The sequence below is a fragment of the Hyla sarda genome, chromosome 3, assembly GCF_029499605.1.
Source record: "Hyla sarda isolate aHylSar1 chromosome 3, aHylSar1.hap1, whole genome shotgun sequence".
NCBI classification, from domain to species: Eukaryota; Metazoa; Chordata; class Amphibia; order Anura; family Hylidae; genus Hyla; species Hyla sarda.
In genome coordinates this window covers 291,733,931-291,749,152 of record NC_079191.1, presented here as the reverse complement: position 1 = coordinate 291,749,152, position 15,222 = coordinate 291,733,931, and the positions used below count along the sequence as shown (strand labels likewise).

The 15,222-nt window shown below is 41.4% G+C and overlaps 1 protein-coding gene across 1 annotated transcript in view; it reads left to right on the top strand.

The window, feature by feature from the left end:
- The window catches only part of CAPN9 (calpain 9), a gene marked incomplete at its 5' end in the record, with an annotated part of 376,282 nt that overhangs the window by 199,810 nt on the left and 161,250 nt on the right, over positions 1–15,222 (top strand). The window contains 3 exons of the mRNA XM_056566855.1: positions 9,930–10,090; positions 12,497–12,654; positions 14,094–14,302. Of these exons, the coding sequence (XP_056422830.1) occupies positions 9,930–10,090; positions 12,497–12,654; positions 14,094–14,302 (528 nt within the window). The remainder of the gene's footprint in view (positions 1–9,929; positions 10,091–12,496; positions 12,655–14,093; positions 14,303–15,222) is intronic.

Here is a 15,222-nt window from a genome sequence, read left to right as displayed (position 1 = left end):
TGGGTTTCTACTAAATGATTAATAAGAATTTTGAGGAATCTAAGAAAATCAGGTCGTTCTGTTAGTATGTATCATGAATACACTGTGTTGTGAATACTTTGAATAACTTACCCTTTTGTGATGAGGCATCTTGTCCTTTTGTGATTGCACTTTCCTACTGTTGTTTAGGGCTAAGTCTTTTCAAAATTCATTGATCATAGTTCACACTAGGCAGAAAATTAAATACAGATACATATAGAATGTATAATAAGTAGAAAACATTATACACACATGAAACAGAATACAATCAGATCAGTACATCATTCATGTCTGTATAATAAATATTTAAAGAGTACCTCTCGCCAAACTAAACATTTAATATATTGTTCCTTCTGTAATTATCAGACACTTTGCTATTTACTTACTGTTAAAATTCTCAACCTTTACTGTATATGTTTTTAAAGGGGTACTCCGGTGCTTACACATCTTATCCCCTATCCAAAGGATAGGGGAGAAGATGCCTAATCGCGGGAGTCCCGCAGCTGGGCACGCCCGGGATCATGCACGGGGCACCCCGTTTGTAATCAGTCCCCGGGACTGATTACGGTCGACCGCATGCCCCCTCCCGTGAGTTTGCATTGAGGGGCGGAGCGTGATGTCACATGGGGGCGGAGGCGTGAACACGCTCCGGGGACTGATTACAAACGGGGTGCTCCGTGCATGATCCCGGGCATCCCCAGCTGCGGGACTCCCGCGATCAGGCATCTTATCCCCTATCCTTTGGATAGGGGATAAGATGTGTAAGCACCGGAGTACCCCTTTTAATGTTATTGAAAAAATGGCCAGTAGGTGGCTCTGTTCTGTTCCCAAACAGTTAATTTGATCTCCACCTGGACTTACAGAAGTTCAGACTCAGGAAGTGTGTTAGGGGCATGGCGGGGCACAGCTCTTGCAGGCTTCGGTGATGTCGCCCTTGTTGGGGGAACACCCACTTTCTCCTACCAGGAGCATACACAATGTGAGCAAGGGAAAGGTATGATACACAGCTTTTTAAAGCTCTGAACATTTTTTTAAGGGCATGTGAGTTGTTAGGAGTAGTTAGTGAATATAATCGGAGTTAGTTTAGAAAATATGGTTTGATGACAGGTACTCTTTAATAACTAAAACAAAAAGGGTAAATAACATAATGAAATATAAAAAGGAGGCCTGTTTAGACAACAAACACTCTTACGTTGACTTAATTTAAACCTAGTAAAAATGCATAATGTCTTATCTATAATTCAGAACTTGAACTTGATGATCCAAAACATTTCCCTTGTAGGTAGTTTTTTTGAAGGTAAGGGAAGACAGGCAAATAGATGGGAGAAAAACACTGGAAACAAAAAATCAACTAGAAATAACTATCAGAAGTAGCAATTGCATCACTTCCGGAACGGTCTGGGGAGATGGCTCTGGCGTGGAACGCACACCACACTGGGCCATAATATACATAGGACAAACTAAAGGAAGCCAAGGGGAACAGCAATATATACGTGACTATACCTTTTATTCTCATGCCTGTAAGGTATTTACCAGGTTAGACTATGGGGGAGGTTTATCAAAACCTGTCCTGAGGAAAAGTTGCTGAGTTGCCCATAGCAACCAATCAGATTGCTTCTTTAATTTTGAAAAGGCCTCTAAAAATGCTATGTGCCCCCAAATATAATGGAAGAGGCAGAAGATCAATTACTCAATTAAAGATCAATTACTCAATTCAATTAAGAGGCATACAAGGCAGCAAATAAAAATGAGGTGATAATAATGAAGTCGAAGGAAAGAGGGAAAAAGATGACAGGGGGCGCTCCCTTCGTTTGCGTATACCGGCTTATTGTGACCCTCCACCACACTCATCAGATCGGATGGCAAGCCATAGTCTCAGGTTTCCCGGGATCAATACTTGCAGTGGACTGGTGGAAGTATGGTTGTGGTAGGTAATGACTGCCGCACTCTGACTTGGACTGGACCCTTGCGCAAGGGCCAATTTGAGCAACACGTGAAAAATTTAGAAAAATGGTCTATAGAGGTGCTGCGCAAAATGTGGTTACAGATGGGAAGACTCGAGCTAGCACAGGACAATATTTTATTTGACAAAATGGACGACGCGTTTCGGCACACAGAGTGCCTTCCTCAGGTCCAAACATACAGTGCAAGTTCTGGGGTGGATTTGATGCAAGATTGCACTTATCCTGATATAAACTGGGAGACAGAGACCTGTGAATCTCATAAAGGAAACCGGTTTCTGACTATAAGAAAAGATAATTATCTGTCCCAAATGGTGCAGGGCCCGACCAGATAGGGCGCCCTACTGGACTTAATATTAACCAACAGACCTGACCGAGTAACTAATGTGCAGGCAGAAGAAATACCTAGGAAATAGTGACCATAATATAATATATTACAACTTGTTCATCAATAAGGGAACCTCTCGAGGGGCCACAAAAACAATGAAATTTAGGAGGGCAAGTTTGATCAACTCATAGAGGGCCTTAACAATATAAATTGGCCTCAAAAACAAGAATACTGACACTAAATGGGAGACTATTAAAAATATTTTTAATTGTCACTGTAAGAAGTACCGTATTTATCGGCGTATAACACGCACTTTTTAGGCTAAAATTTTTAGCCTAAAGTCTGTGCGTGTTATACGCTGATACACCCCCAGGAAAGGCAGGGGGAGAGAGGCCGTTGCTGCTGCTTCTCTCCCCCTGCATTTCCTGGGGTCTAGAGCCCTGCTGCCGGCCCTTCTCTCCCCCTGGCTATCGGCGCCGCTGCCCGTTCTGTCCCCCTGACTATCTGTGCTGGCGCCCCATTGCCGGCACCAATAGCCAGGGGGAGAGAAGCGGCGCCGACAGCCAGGGGGAGAGAAGGGGCAGCGGCACCCATTGCCGGCGCCGCTGCCCCGTTGCCTCCCCCCATCCCCGGTGGCATAATTACCTGTTGCCGGGGTCGGGTCCGCGCTGCTTCAGGCCTCCGGTGTGCGTCCCCTGCGTCGTTGCTATGCGCTGCATGGTGCGGCGCATGACGTCCACGCTCCGGGGACTGATTACAAACGGGTAGCCATGTGTAAGATCCCGGGGGTCCCCAGCGGCGGGACTCCCGCGATCAGGCATCTTATCCCCTATCCTTTGGATAGGGGATAAGATGTCTAAGCACTGGAGAACCCCTTTAAGTAATGTAATGTAATAGAGAGATCCCTATTTCTAATATTCAAGGACTCTATTGTGACAGGGACGGTTCCTCAGGACTGGCACATAGCAAATTTGGTGCCAATATTTAAAAACAGGTCAAAAAAGTTAATTATAGGCCTGCTTAGTTTAACCTCCATTGTATGTAAATTGTTTGAGGGCTGTCTAACAGATGCTATTTTGGAGTATCTTGATAAAAATGTATGACCCCATATCAGCATGGGTTTATGAGGGATCGGTCCTGTCAAACTAACCTGATCAGCTTTTATTAGGAGGTGAGCTCCAGACTGGACCAGGGGGAATCGTTGGATGTCGTATATCTGGATTTTTCCAAAGTATTTGATACGGTGCCACATAAAAGATTGGTACATAAAATGAGAGTGCTCGGGTTGGGGGAAAATTTGTGCAAGTTGGTAAGTAACTGGCTTAGTAATAGAAATCAGAGGGTGGTTATTAATGGTTCTTATTAATGATGTTGTTGAGAGATTCTATAGTAAAATAGCAATCTTTGCAGATGATACTAAACTATGTACAGTGGTTAATACTATAGAGGACATTTCACTGTTACAAATAGACCTGGATAGGTTGCAGGTTTGGGCTGGGAAGTGGCAGATGAGGTTCAACACTGATAAATGTAAGGTTATACACATAGGGAGGAAAAATCCAGGCTGGGTTTATGTATTAAATATGAGAACACTTGGGATGACTGACATGGAAAAGGACTAAGAAGTATTAGTAAACAGTAAATTTAGCTGTAGCGACCAGTGTCGAGCAGCTGCTGCCAAGGCAAATAAAATCATTGGGTGCATCAAAAGCATAATAGATGCCCACAACAAGGAAATAATTCTACCTCTGTAGACTGTAGTCTAGTAGTCAGACGACGCATGGAATACTGTGTACAGTACTGTGCACCAGTGTGCAAGAAATATATAGTGGAGCTGGAGAGGGTTCAAAGACAAGCAATCAGATTAATAAGGGGAATGAGAGTACTACAGTACCCAGAAAGATTATCAGAATTAGGGTTTTTTAGTTTAGAAAAAAGAAGGCTTAGGGGCGACCTAATAACTATGTATAAATATATTAGGGGGCAGTACAGAGATCTCTCCCATGACCTATTTATGCCCTAAACTGTATCTATAACAAGGGGGCATCCCCTACGTTTAGTGGAAAGAAGGTTTCTACACCAGCACAGACGGGGGTTCTTTACCTTAAGAGCAGTGAGACTGTGGAACTTTCTACCGGAGGAGGTGGTCATGGGGAAATCAATAAGAGAGTACAAAAGGGATTTATTCTGCCATATTTGGAGTTGGGAAGGAATTTTTACCTCTAGTAGGAGGGTTCTTTTCCTTCCTCTGGATCAACTCAGCAGGGACTCATTGGGGATATAGGTTGAACTTGACAGACTCTGGTCTTTTTTCAACCTTCTAAACTATGTAACTATGTAGCTACTACCCCTACTCAACCCCTACTTTGGCCCAGTCTTGGCAATAAACACAGTTGACTAATTTCTACCATACTTGGAAACAGGCTCTTCTATCTATGCTTAATGTCTTTGACACAGGGCCTTCCCCAGATACTCACAGAGCCAACCTGAGAAAATTTGGACTTTACAACATCTTGACAGCTGGATCTATGCAGAATACCATATTGTAACCTGGTCTTGTTAATATGTAATGACCTTGGTTTATTATTTTATGTACTTATATTTTCTTTAATGTCAAATATCTGTTTTAAAGAAAAATGATTTAATAAAAAAAAAATTGTTGAACAAAAGAAAAAGTAAACAGGCTCTGGATCTACACAGAGATCCTCTTCCCTTTCAGAGCCTCTGCTTGGACGCGAATCACCCGGGGCACTTGGTGTCCGTCATTTATGTCCTTCTCCTCCAAGGCACCCAGTCAGGGTCTCCGGCTTACCGGGGGTGCTGGGCTGTGACTTTGCCCCACAGGACTAGGTAAAGGCTTTCTCACGACACACAGGAATATCTTCCACTTTCCCTGCAGTCGTAATCACCTTTTCTGTAGCGCCCTCTCTCTCAGCTGAGTGTGGTCATGTTGGTAGATGTACCTTTTTCCTCCCCTTCCCTTTTTCCCCTCCCCATCTGGCCTCTATCCCTTCCCCGACCCTATTTCTTTCCCAGTGTTTGCTGTTTTGTGTCTTTTCTTTTGCTTGCTCTTCTATTTGACTGTTTAGAGGTCCTTTACTCGCACCCTCTTCTCACTGTATGCCCTGTCGATGGAAAGCAGATTGGCTAAAGTGTACCGGTCCCTTGGACCTTAAATAGGGTGACACAACTTTTTTTTACCCCTGGCCCTGTCCAGGAGCCTCGTTTAATCCCCTTCTGCTGTTGTCACAATGCTCTCTTGCACTTTGATAGCTGATCTCATTTTGGTTTGTAATATTTACTGTACTTTTGACCTGCATATGCTGATATTTCCCTATGCCTTTTTTCTGTGCATCCATCCCACTGTTTGCTTTTTGTACCTCTTAATGTTCAATAAAGCTTTCTTTTAATACAGAAAAAAAGGAGAGAAAGTAAGAGATTAAGAAAGAAAGAAAGACATATATATATGAATATATATGGGAGGGAGAGAGAAAGGAGAAAATTCTGTAAAAGTAAGATCAGTTTATAGTAATCCTTTAACGACAATTGACGTAAATGTGCGTCATGATGTGGTGGGACTTCCCGCACCGTGACGTACATTTACGTTATGGACATGACCGCGAGCATCTGTCCGGTCATGCACGGCAGGTCCCGGATGCTATCAGCAGCCAGGGACCCACCGGTAATGGCACACATCAGCGATCTCACTGATGTGTGCCATTGACCCCACAGATGCCGTGTTCAATACAGATCACGGCATCTGCGGCAGCGCGGCTATTACATTGGATGATCGGATCGCCCGCCGCGCAGCCGCAGTGATTCGATCATGCAGAATGACGGATGGAGGTCCCCTCACCTGCCTCCGCCGTCTTCCTCGGGTCTTCTGCTCTGGTCTGAGATCGAACAGACCAGAGCAGAAGATCGCCGATAATACTGATGCATAGCACTAAACCGTATTAGCAATCAAATGATTGCTATAAATAGTCTCCTATGGGGACTATTAATGTGTAAAAAAATAAATAAATGTGAAAATCCCCCCCCCCCCAATAAAAATGTAAATTGTCCCTTTTTCCCATTTAGCCCCATTTAGCCCCATACTGCCGCTTATACGTGCAAAAAAATTCCAAAGTCCAAAATGCATATTTCTGGTCACTTTTTATATTATGAAAAAAATATTTTTTTTATTTTTTTTCATTTACAAAAATACATTGTACAATTCAGATATAACAACGTCACCAGTCAAGAAAAGAGAAAAGACAAAAAGGCCATATAGCCTTTTTACATCTGAGAAGTATACCTAATCATTATTAACCACCACCCCACCCCCACCCCACCTTCTGGCACCGAGAAAAGGAAAGAGGAAAAAATAATTTTATAAATAATTATTTATGTTTAAGTCTACCATACATTCCAATTTTTTCTACATTCTCTTTGACCCTTCTTACTCCTCATCCATCTAAACTCCTTATCTTTCATGATTTTTAACCCTTCCTTCCATTCCTCTATCTGCAGTTCTTTAGGGGATATCCAATTTCTTAGTATGGTCAGTCTAGCGAAGAAAAAAATCCGATGTAGCAGGCACTCAAATTTCCCCATATTACCAATAGCTCCCAGCAGTATAAACTCTATCGTACGAGGTACATTCACAGGGATTTTACTTTATACCTCTCTTATTACAGATTCCCAGAAAACAGATATCTTCTCACACGACCAAAAGCTATGTAAATAAGCCGCTTCTTCCAAACCACATTTAATACACTGTGATGTAATTTTCACCCCTATCCTATATAAATAAAGCGCGGAATAGTGGGTCCTGTGTAGTATCTTTAAATTGTGTAATTTTATGTTCCATATTACGAGAAACCTTACTTATATTTTGGGCCATAATGTCCCACTCATCTTCAGACACAGTACGCACTATCCCAGACCATTTTTCTTTAATTCTATCGGTCCCCCTACTCCAATAATCCTATTTAATTTCCTATACAAAATTGATATTCCTTTTTTTTTTTAAAGTGTTCTATTTGGGTTAGTGCTTCTATCAAATTGTGTTTCTGTGCTACATATACCTCCTTATCTATCGTGTTATGGACTGCGTGACTAACCTGCCAATAGTACAGCCAATCATTATCACTAATGTCATACCCCCTTTTTATGTGCTCAAATGAAAAAAGTTGTCCTTTATCAAATATTTGTTCCAATCGTTTTATACCCTTACTATCCCAAAAAGTTGACTCACAATCCACCAATTCTTTAAATTTGTTGTTACCCCATAAGGGTGTGAACCCAAAACTATTTTCTATATGTAATTCTTCCTTTAATCTTTCCCATACTTTTCTATATTTGTGCAGTAGCATCGTGTTATTTGAACCACTCTCCTCATAATCATCTAATTCCAACACCTCATATATGTTCTCTTTCTCCTTATCTACTACAATCTTCTCCAGATATCTAGAATTCCTCCAATTCACGACTCGTACCAACTGCGCGGCCAAGTAATAAACAAGAAAGTTGGGGGCCATAAAATATCTGTACTTAAACCGGACCCTTTTTCTTCCCCATAAGTATTATGAAAAAATTAATAAAAAGCGATCAAAAAGTCCGATCAATACAAAAATAGTACTGCTAAAAACTTAAGATCACGGCGCAAAAAATGAGCCCTCATACCGCCCAATACGCAGAAAAAGAAAAAAAGTTATAGGGGTCAGAAGATGACAATTATAAACGTATACATTTTCCTGCATGTAGTTATGATTTTTTCCAGAAGTACGACAAAATCAAACCTACATAAGTAGGGTATCATTTTTATCGTATAGACCTACAGAATAAAGATAAGGTGTCATTTTTACCGAAAAATGTACTGTGTAGAAATTGATGCCCCCAAAAGTTACAAAATGGCGGGTTTTTTTTCAGTTTTGTCTCACAATGATTTTTTTTCCATTTCGCCGTAGATTTTTGGTTAAAATGACTGATGTCATTACAAAGTAGAATTGGTGACACAAAAAATAAGCCATCATATGGATTTTTAGGTGCAAAATTGAGAGTTATGATTTTGTAAAGGTAAGGAGGAAAAACAAAAATGCAAAAACGGAAAAACCCCGGGTCCTTAAGGGGTTAAAGAGGGTGGTAGAGAACCCCCTTCATTGTCCTACTGAGTAATGACGGAGAAACATAGAGCTACACAAGCTGATCACCATTAGCCTATTAATACAAGTTCTCTATCTTTAAATTCTTCATTCAGTCAGTTATAGGTGTGGTGTTGACCTGGACATTTTTGGGACTTTCTCTTTTCTTTTACTACTTGTTTTTGATTTTGAGGTTAAAACATTTTTTGCATAATTTTTTTTCAGTTTAAGTCTATTTGATTGCTTTTATAGATCAATGCAATACATATGTATTGCATTGATCTTTGTACTTGGTTCTCTAGTGGTACAGCTTGCTTATGGCAGACCTGTTGTGGCAGTCATGGCTATAAAGTATGTCATGGTGAGCTCACTTCCTGAGCCCAAGCCATACATGCACCCAATTTATGACATCACTAGAATTTAACCCATTCTTATTCCATAAAGCACAGTTTCTGTAGTGTGTAATAATATTGTACTGCACTCTTAAAATCCAGATACATTTTAAGTTACCGTATTTTTCGCCGTATAAGACAAACTTTTTCTTCCCCAAAACTGGGGGGTAAAAGTTGGTGCGTCTTATATGGCGAATACACACCTATCGGGTCGGTCCCTGCGGCCATCAACGGCCGGGACTCGCGGCTAATACAGGACATCACCGATCGCAGTGATGCCCTGTATTAACCCTAAAGACGTGGCGATCAAAGCTGACTGCCGCGTCAGAAGCCAAAGTGACACTAACCCGGCTGCTTAGTCGGGCTGTTCGAGACAGTCGCGGTGAAATCGCGGCGTCCCGAACAGCTTACAGGACACCGGGAGGGAACTTACCTGCCTCCTCGGTGTCTGCTCTGGGCCGGGATCCCCTGCATGGCCGGCGCTCTCCTTCGATGTCATCATGTCGTCGCGCACGCCGTCCCGTCATCCAATAGGAGCAGCGTGCGTAGCGACGTGATGACGGTGACGAAGAGCGTGGATCCCAGGGAAGAAGACGTCCGGAGCGTCGGGGACACCCCGGGGACGCGGCAACAGCGATGGAGCGACATCCAGGGCAGCGGTGACGGGTCTGGAGCTATACCAGTGATCTTCATCCTGCGTACCTCCAGATGTTGCAAAACTACAACTCCCAGCATGCCCGGACAGCCAACGGTAGTTTTGCAACATCTGGAGGTCCGCAGGTTGAAGATCACTGTTGGGTGTAGAATCTTTTTTTTTTTTTTTTTTTTTTTTTTTTTTTTTTTTTCTTCTAGATTTTTCACCTTTAAAATTGGGTCCTATAGGGCGAAAAATACGGTAAGCTAAAAAACAAACAAAAACGCCCTACTAAATGGCAAAAATGCTGTGTATGTAAACTTTTACATTTTTTTTTCTGCTATAAAAGGTGTCTCAAAAATGCAGTGTTATTCATCTGTGACAAATGGTGAATTCCTCTAGCTGAATAATAAGGTTGTTGTGCTTTTTTGGTAATGTATATTAATGATCTGAAATTTTGAATTGGTATAGGATGACATTTGAGGACTTCAAGAAATACTTTGATAAAGTTGAAATTTGTAACCTAACACCCGATGCTTTAGATGATGACACAGAACACAAGTGGGAAGTGACAGTTCATCAAGGAAGCTGGGTCAGGGGCTCTACTGCTGGTGGATGCCGAAATTTTCTAGGTATTCTATTTGTTGTCAGTAGTCAGTTGTTCTATGAAGTGTATGTCTGGCGTTTGTTGAATGAACATCTACATTTCAGATTGTTAAAGGGGTTATATAGGAAAAAACTTTTTTTTATATATATATCAACTGGCTCCAGAAAGTTAAACAGATTTGTAAGTTACTTGAAAATAGGTGCAGCTCACAACAGAACGACCGAGGTAATTTTAAGCTATAGCCGGACCCCACCGGCAACCAAAATAACAATAAATTGCAAAAAATAGCTTATACCTCTAGGGCCTCACCAAATGGTGCATAACGATAGGGTGGAAATAAATTAAAATATAACCGTGTTGATCCTAAAAATAATTTAATTATAAATATAAAAATGAATAACAGATTAACACATTAGACTGGCATTGCCTGGTGATAGTCCCACTGGGCCCTAGTGGGATATCAAAAAAATACTAAAAAATATATTGACATAGAGTAAAAAATTAATAGTGTCCTGTGTGCTAGTGTTCCATTATATATGGAAAAAGGTCCGTTGGTTCACGAGCAAAAATAGAATATAATGATATTAATGGGAGTTCAGTTTATGCTTGTGACATAGAATCAATGTCCAAATGTATAATACAAGTGTAATTAGAGTATCCTACCACTGCTTCTGGCGGCTTGATGGATCTTTATCGTGAATCGCAGCCTTACACTCCTCTTGTGCTCCGATGGTGCGAGAACACTAGATTCGTCCGTCTCCCTAGCAGCCCCGATGGCAGGGGGGCGCAGTGTGTTGTTCCGTACCGCTGGCTCCCACGGCAGGGGAGAGTGGAGTGATGATCACACCAGCTTCCCGGCTCACTGAAGATAGAACTGGTCTGACACTCCGGCAAGAGTGTCAGTCTGCACGGGAGCGGCGGTGGGTCTGACGGCAGAGTTGCGTTTGGGAGTGGTGGATGATCCAAGACCGGCGTCCCATGTGGCGGCTTATGATGCGGGAGGTGTAGGCTGCGAAGGATGGTTCAAGGTAAAGTTGCGGCCAGGCAGGGCGGATTGTGGCTTGAATTAACTCTTCTGTTGCCAAGACCTATAGGTTAACAAACGGACACTAGGAGCAAACTGTGTGAACAATGCCAGACTTCTAAACGCGTTTCAGGGCACTGGGAACAACAGTCCTCCGACCCCTTCCTCAGTAGAAATGTGTATGTCACAGTAACACAGTTTGCTTCTAGTGTCCGTTTGTTAACCTATAGGTCTTGGCAACAGAAGAGTTAATTCAAGCCACAATCTGCCCTGCCTGGCCGCAACTCTACCTTGAACCATCCTTCGCAGCCTACACCTCCCGCAGCATAAGCTTCCACGTGGGACGCCGGTCTTGGATCATCCACCGCTCCCAAACGCAACTCTGCCGTCAGACCCACCGCCGCTCCCGTGCAGGCTGACACTCTTGCCGGAGTTTCAGACCAGTTCTATCATCAGTGAGCCGGGAAGCTGGTGTGATCATCGCTCCACGTTCCCCTGCCGTGGGAACCAGCAGTACGGAACAACACACTGCGCCCCCCTGCCATCGGGGCTGCTAGTGAGAGGGACGAATCTAGTGTTCTCGCACCATCGGAGCACGAGAGGAGTGTAAGGCTGCGATTCACGTTAAAGATCCATCAAGCCGCCAGAAGCAGTGGTAGGATACTCTAATTACACTTGTATTATACATTTGGACATTGATTCTATGTCACAAGCATAAACTGAACTCCCATTAATATCATTATATTCTATTTTTGCTCGTGAACCAACGGACCTTTTTCCATATATATCGGAACACTAGCACACAGGACACTATTCATTTTTTACAAATTTTTTACTCTGTCAATATATTTTTTATTATTATTTTTTTGATATCCCACTAGGGCCCAGTGGGACTATCACCAGGCAATGCCAGCCTAATGTGTTAATCTGTTATTCATTTTTATATTTATAATTAAATTATTTTTAGGATCAACACTGTTATATTTTAATTTATTTCCATCCTATCGTTATGCACCATTTGGTGAGGCCCTAGAGGTATAAGCTATTTTATGCAGATTTGTAAGTTACTTCTATAAAAAAAATCTTAATCCTTTCAGTACTTATGAGCTGCTGAAGTTGAGTTGTTCTTTTCTGTCTAAGAGCTCTCTGATGACACCTGTCTCGAGAACTGTCCAGAGTAGAAGCAGATCCCCATAGTAAACTTTTTCTACTTTGTACAGTACTCTGTACTCTGTTAGTACAAGCAGAGATGTCAGCAGAGAGCACTGTTGCCAGACAGAAAAGAACAACTCAACTTCATCAGCTGAAAATTATTGGAAGGATATAAAAAAAAATGTTTTTTTCCTGAAAAGATAGACAGAGTGATTCTAAATATATGTACATGTATTTTTCTTTGGCTCCCCCAAGACACTTTCTGGACAAATCCTCAGATAAAATTAAGCCTTAAAGAGAAGGATGATGGCCGAAATGAGTGCACTTTTATTGCTGCTTTGATGCAGAAAAATAGACGCAAGTTGAAGAAAATTGGAGCTGATCTTTTGACAATAGGATATTCAATTTACCAGGTTAGAATTTGCATTATTTTTGTCCTGTAGATACATGTTTACTATGAGACTATGATAAAGAAATGATGACCTGTTTTCCACAGTTACACATGTATACAAGTTATGCAATGGTTTTCAACAGATCCTACAGAATCACTTACATTAAAATAGAATAGGGCTGTTCTGATTAAAGGGATCCGGTCATCAGTTTCATGCTGCCTTAGCCAGGGAGCATTGGCCAGTTCCCTGTGGCTTCTGCCTGCGCTGCTGGCCTTGATCGATTGGGTATAGGACTCTCTCTCCCTCTCTATACCAAAACAAGGAGAAATCCACCGATCAAAGCTGACAGGGTGGGGAGGAGCTCCTCCAATTAACTCAAGTTACTGAGTTACGGGGGTATGTTAAGACTTTCCTTGATCACCTCTCAGTATGCAAAAGACCGCCAACACATTTGCTGACAATAGTAGGTGTGAATTGAAAGTCAAAGCTTGATGTGAGGGACAGAAGAGTACTTCATACAATTGTAGCTAAGAAAACAGAAACCCCTTAAATCACTGTATAGTTGAATACAAGTTGGTGTTTGGCTGCAATTGAATGCAGTGCTTTTCAATTCCACACACCTGGTTTGACTTTTGACCACAGCTGCTTCCGTTTGAAATACTGAAACTCTGTAAGAAGAGATTTGGAAACTGTAAACATTTTACACAAAGGGGGGGGGGGGGGGGAACACGATCATTTTTTATGATCTTGAACTATCACAAATTTTTGCAACTTGAATGTAGTGGTCTCTGATTTATCAATATTTACAAATTTTTTTTTTGTGCAATCTCATACGTGCCTGTGCCACACTTACAAATTTATCTACATCTAAGTTGCTTTTGGGGGGGAAGTACACATGATGTTTAACCAGGCAATTGGAGGTAAAGAGAAATTGATTGACACAGGCAATAAATTACCCCTATATGTCTTACTTGAGTTATTTTTATTCCCATTCGCACATTCTCTATATATACCATAGAAAATATGGTCCAGGCTTGAGTGAGTTTGTGCAAAAAGTTTATTGTGACCTATGATAAATCAGTAACCACTGCAAAAACAAAACCACATTTCGCTTCATATGGAGCATATTTGATGAATGGGTTATAAGGTTCAAGTTTAAAACTTTTATGAGAGTTCTGAAAAATGTACATAAAAAAGCTGTGTAAATACAATGATGAATTCTTGTGCGTTGGAAAATTACAAGGCTTTGCATTACACACAAAAAAACATTTATTTACTGAAAGCTGAAGACCCTTTAATGCCAACAATAATTAAATTATTTCATTGTGGATTCATGGTTTTTAGTTGTGCCAGTTGAGGTCTTTAGCTTTGGAAATAATGGTTGTGCTTTGGAAAGTAAATTTTCTATTGAGATATTATTGGTATACTGTACATACTTTTACATACATTTTAACTTGCAGTGTCCAGGAAACGACTCTCAAATTACAAAAGATTTCTTCAAATTCAACACATCAAAAGCAAGAAGCAAAACTTACATTAATTTAAGAGAAGTGTCACAGAGATTTAAGCTTCCCCCTGGGGATTACATGATCATACCTTCAGCATTTGAACCTCACCAAGAAGCTGACTTTTGTCTAAGAGTATTTTCAGAAAAGAAAGCAGACATCAAGTAAGAAAGTTTATTTAAAAATGGCTTTTTAAAGACGACTACACACAAATGGGGAATTTAATTAAACTATTTGTGCTATTTTTGACTTTTTTTATTGTAAAGAACTCACTTATTTGCTTGGCACTCAATCCATCTTATTCATGAGATGAGCTCAATAAACATATAATAGTGCCTATCTCCTGCAAGCCGGAGCGAGCACCGAGCTGAGTAATGATGCGTGCACTTTTTCAGGCAATATCAGAGACCCCGACTTATGTTCGACATGTAAAGAGCTTTGTTCCTTTTTTTTTTTTTTTTTCAGTAACACATGGTCTTTTCAGTAACTGTAAAAAAATATGACCTTTCTTTTCTCTGTTTACGGGCGTCAACATTAATTGGTTGTTTTGCATTTGTACGGCGATTTTTTTCCAACTAGAGATGAGCTAATCGAATCTGACAAATCCAAATTCGTTACGAATTTCATGAAAAATTTGATTCGCAATGAATGCGAATATCACCACGATTCTATCACGCAAATTGCTTCATTAAACTACTTGTAGTGAGGTCCAGGCTCCAGGGCATCTTAAATGGCAGATCCACATGTGAGGACATGGGGCAAGGAACTCTAGCTAGGCGGGATGACCCTGAATCACATGCAGGATGCAGCCAGTCGCCCCTGTGATGTCACAGCCCTATATAATCTGCAGCCATATTCCGGCTCGTCACTTCATCCTTTTACTGCAGAGAAATAGGACAGCGCTGTGTGTTACACAGACACGCATTTTACAGTAGCATTTAACCTCATAGTCACGCCAGCATTCTGGTGGACAGAGAGCAGTGCATTTTTCAAACAAAATAATTTTTACTGCAGCCATTAACCTCCCAGTCACTTTCTACAGCAGTGTATATTACAGAGAGGGGCAGAGAGCTGTGTGTTGCTC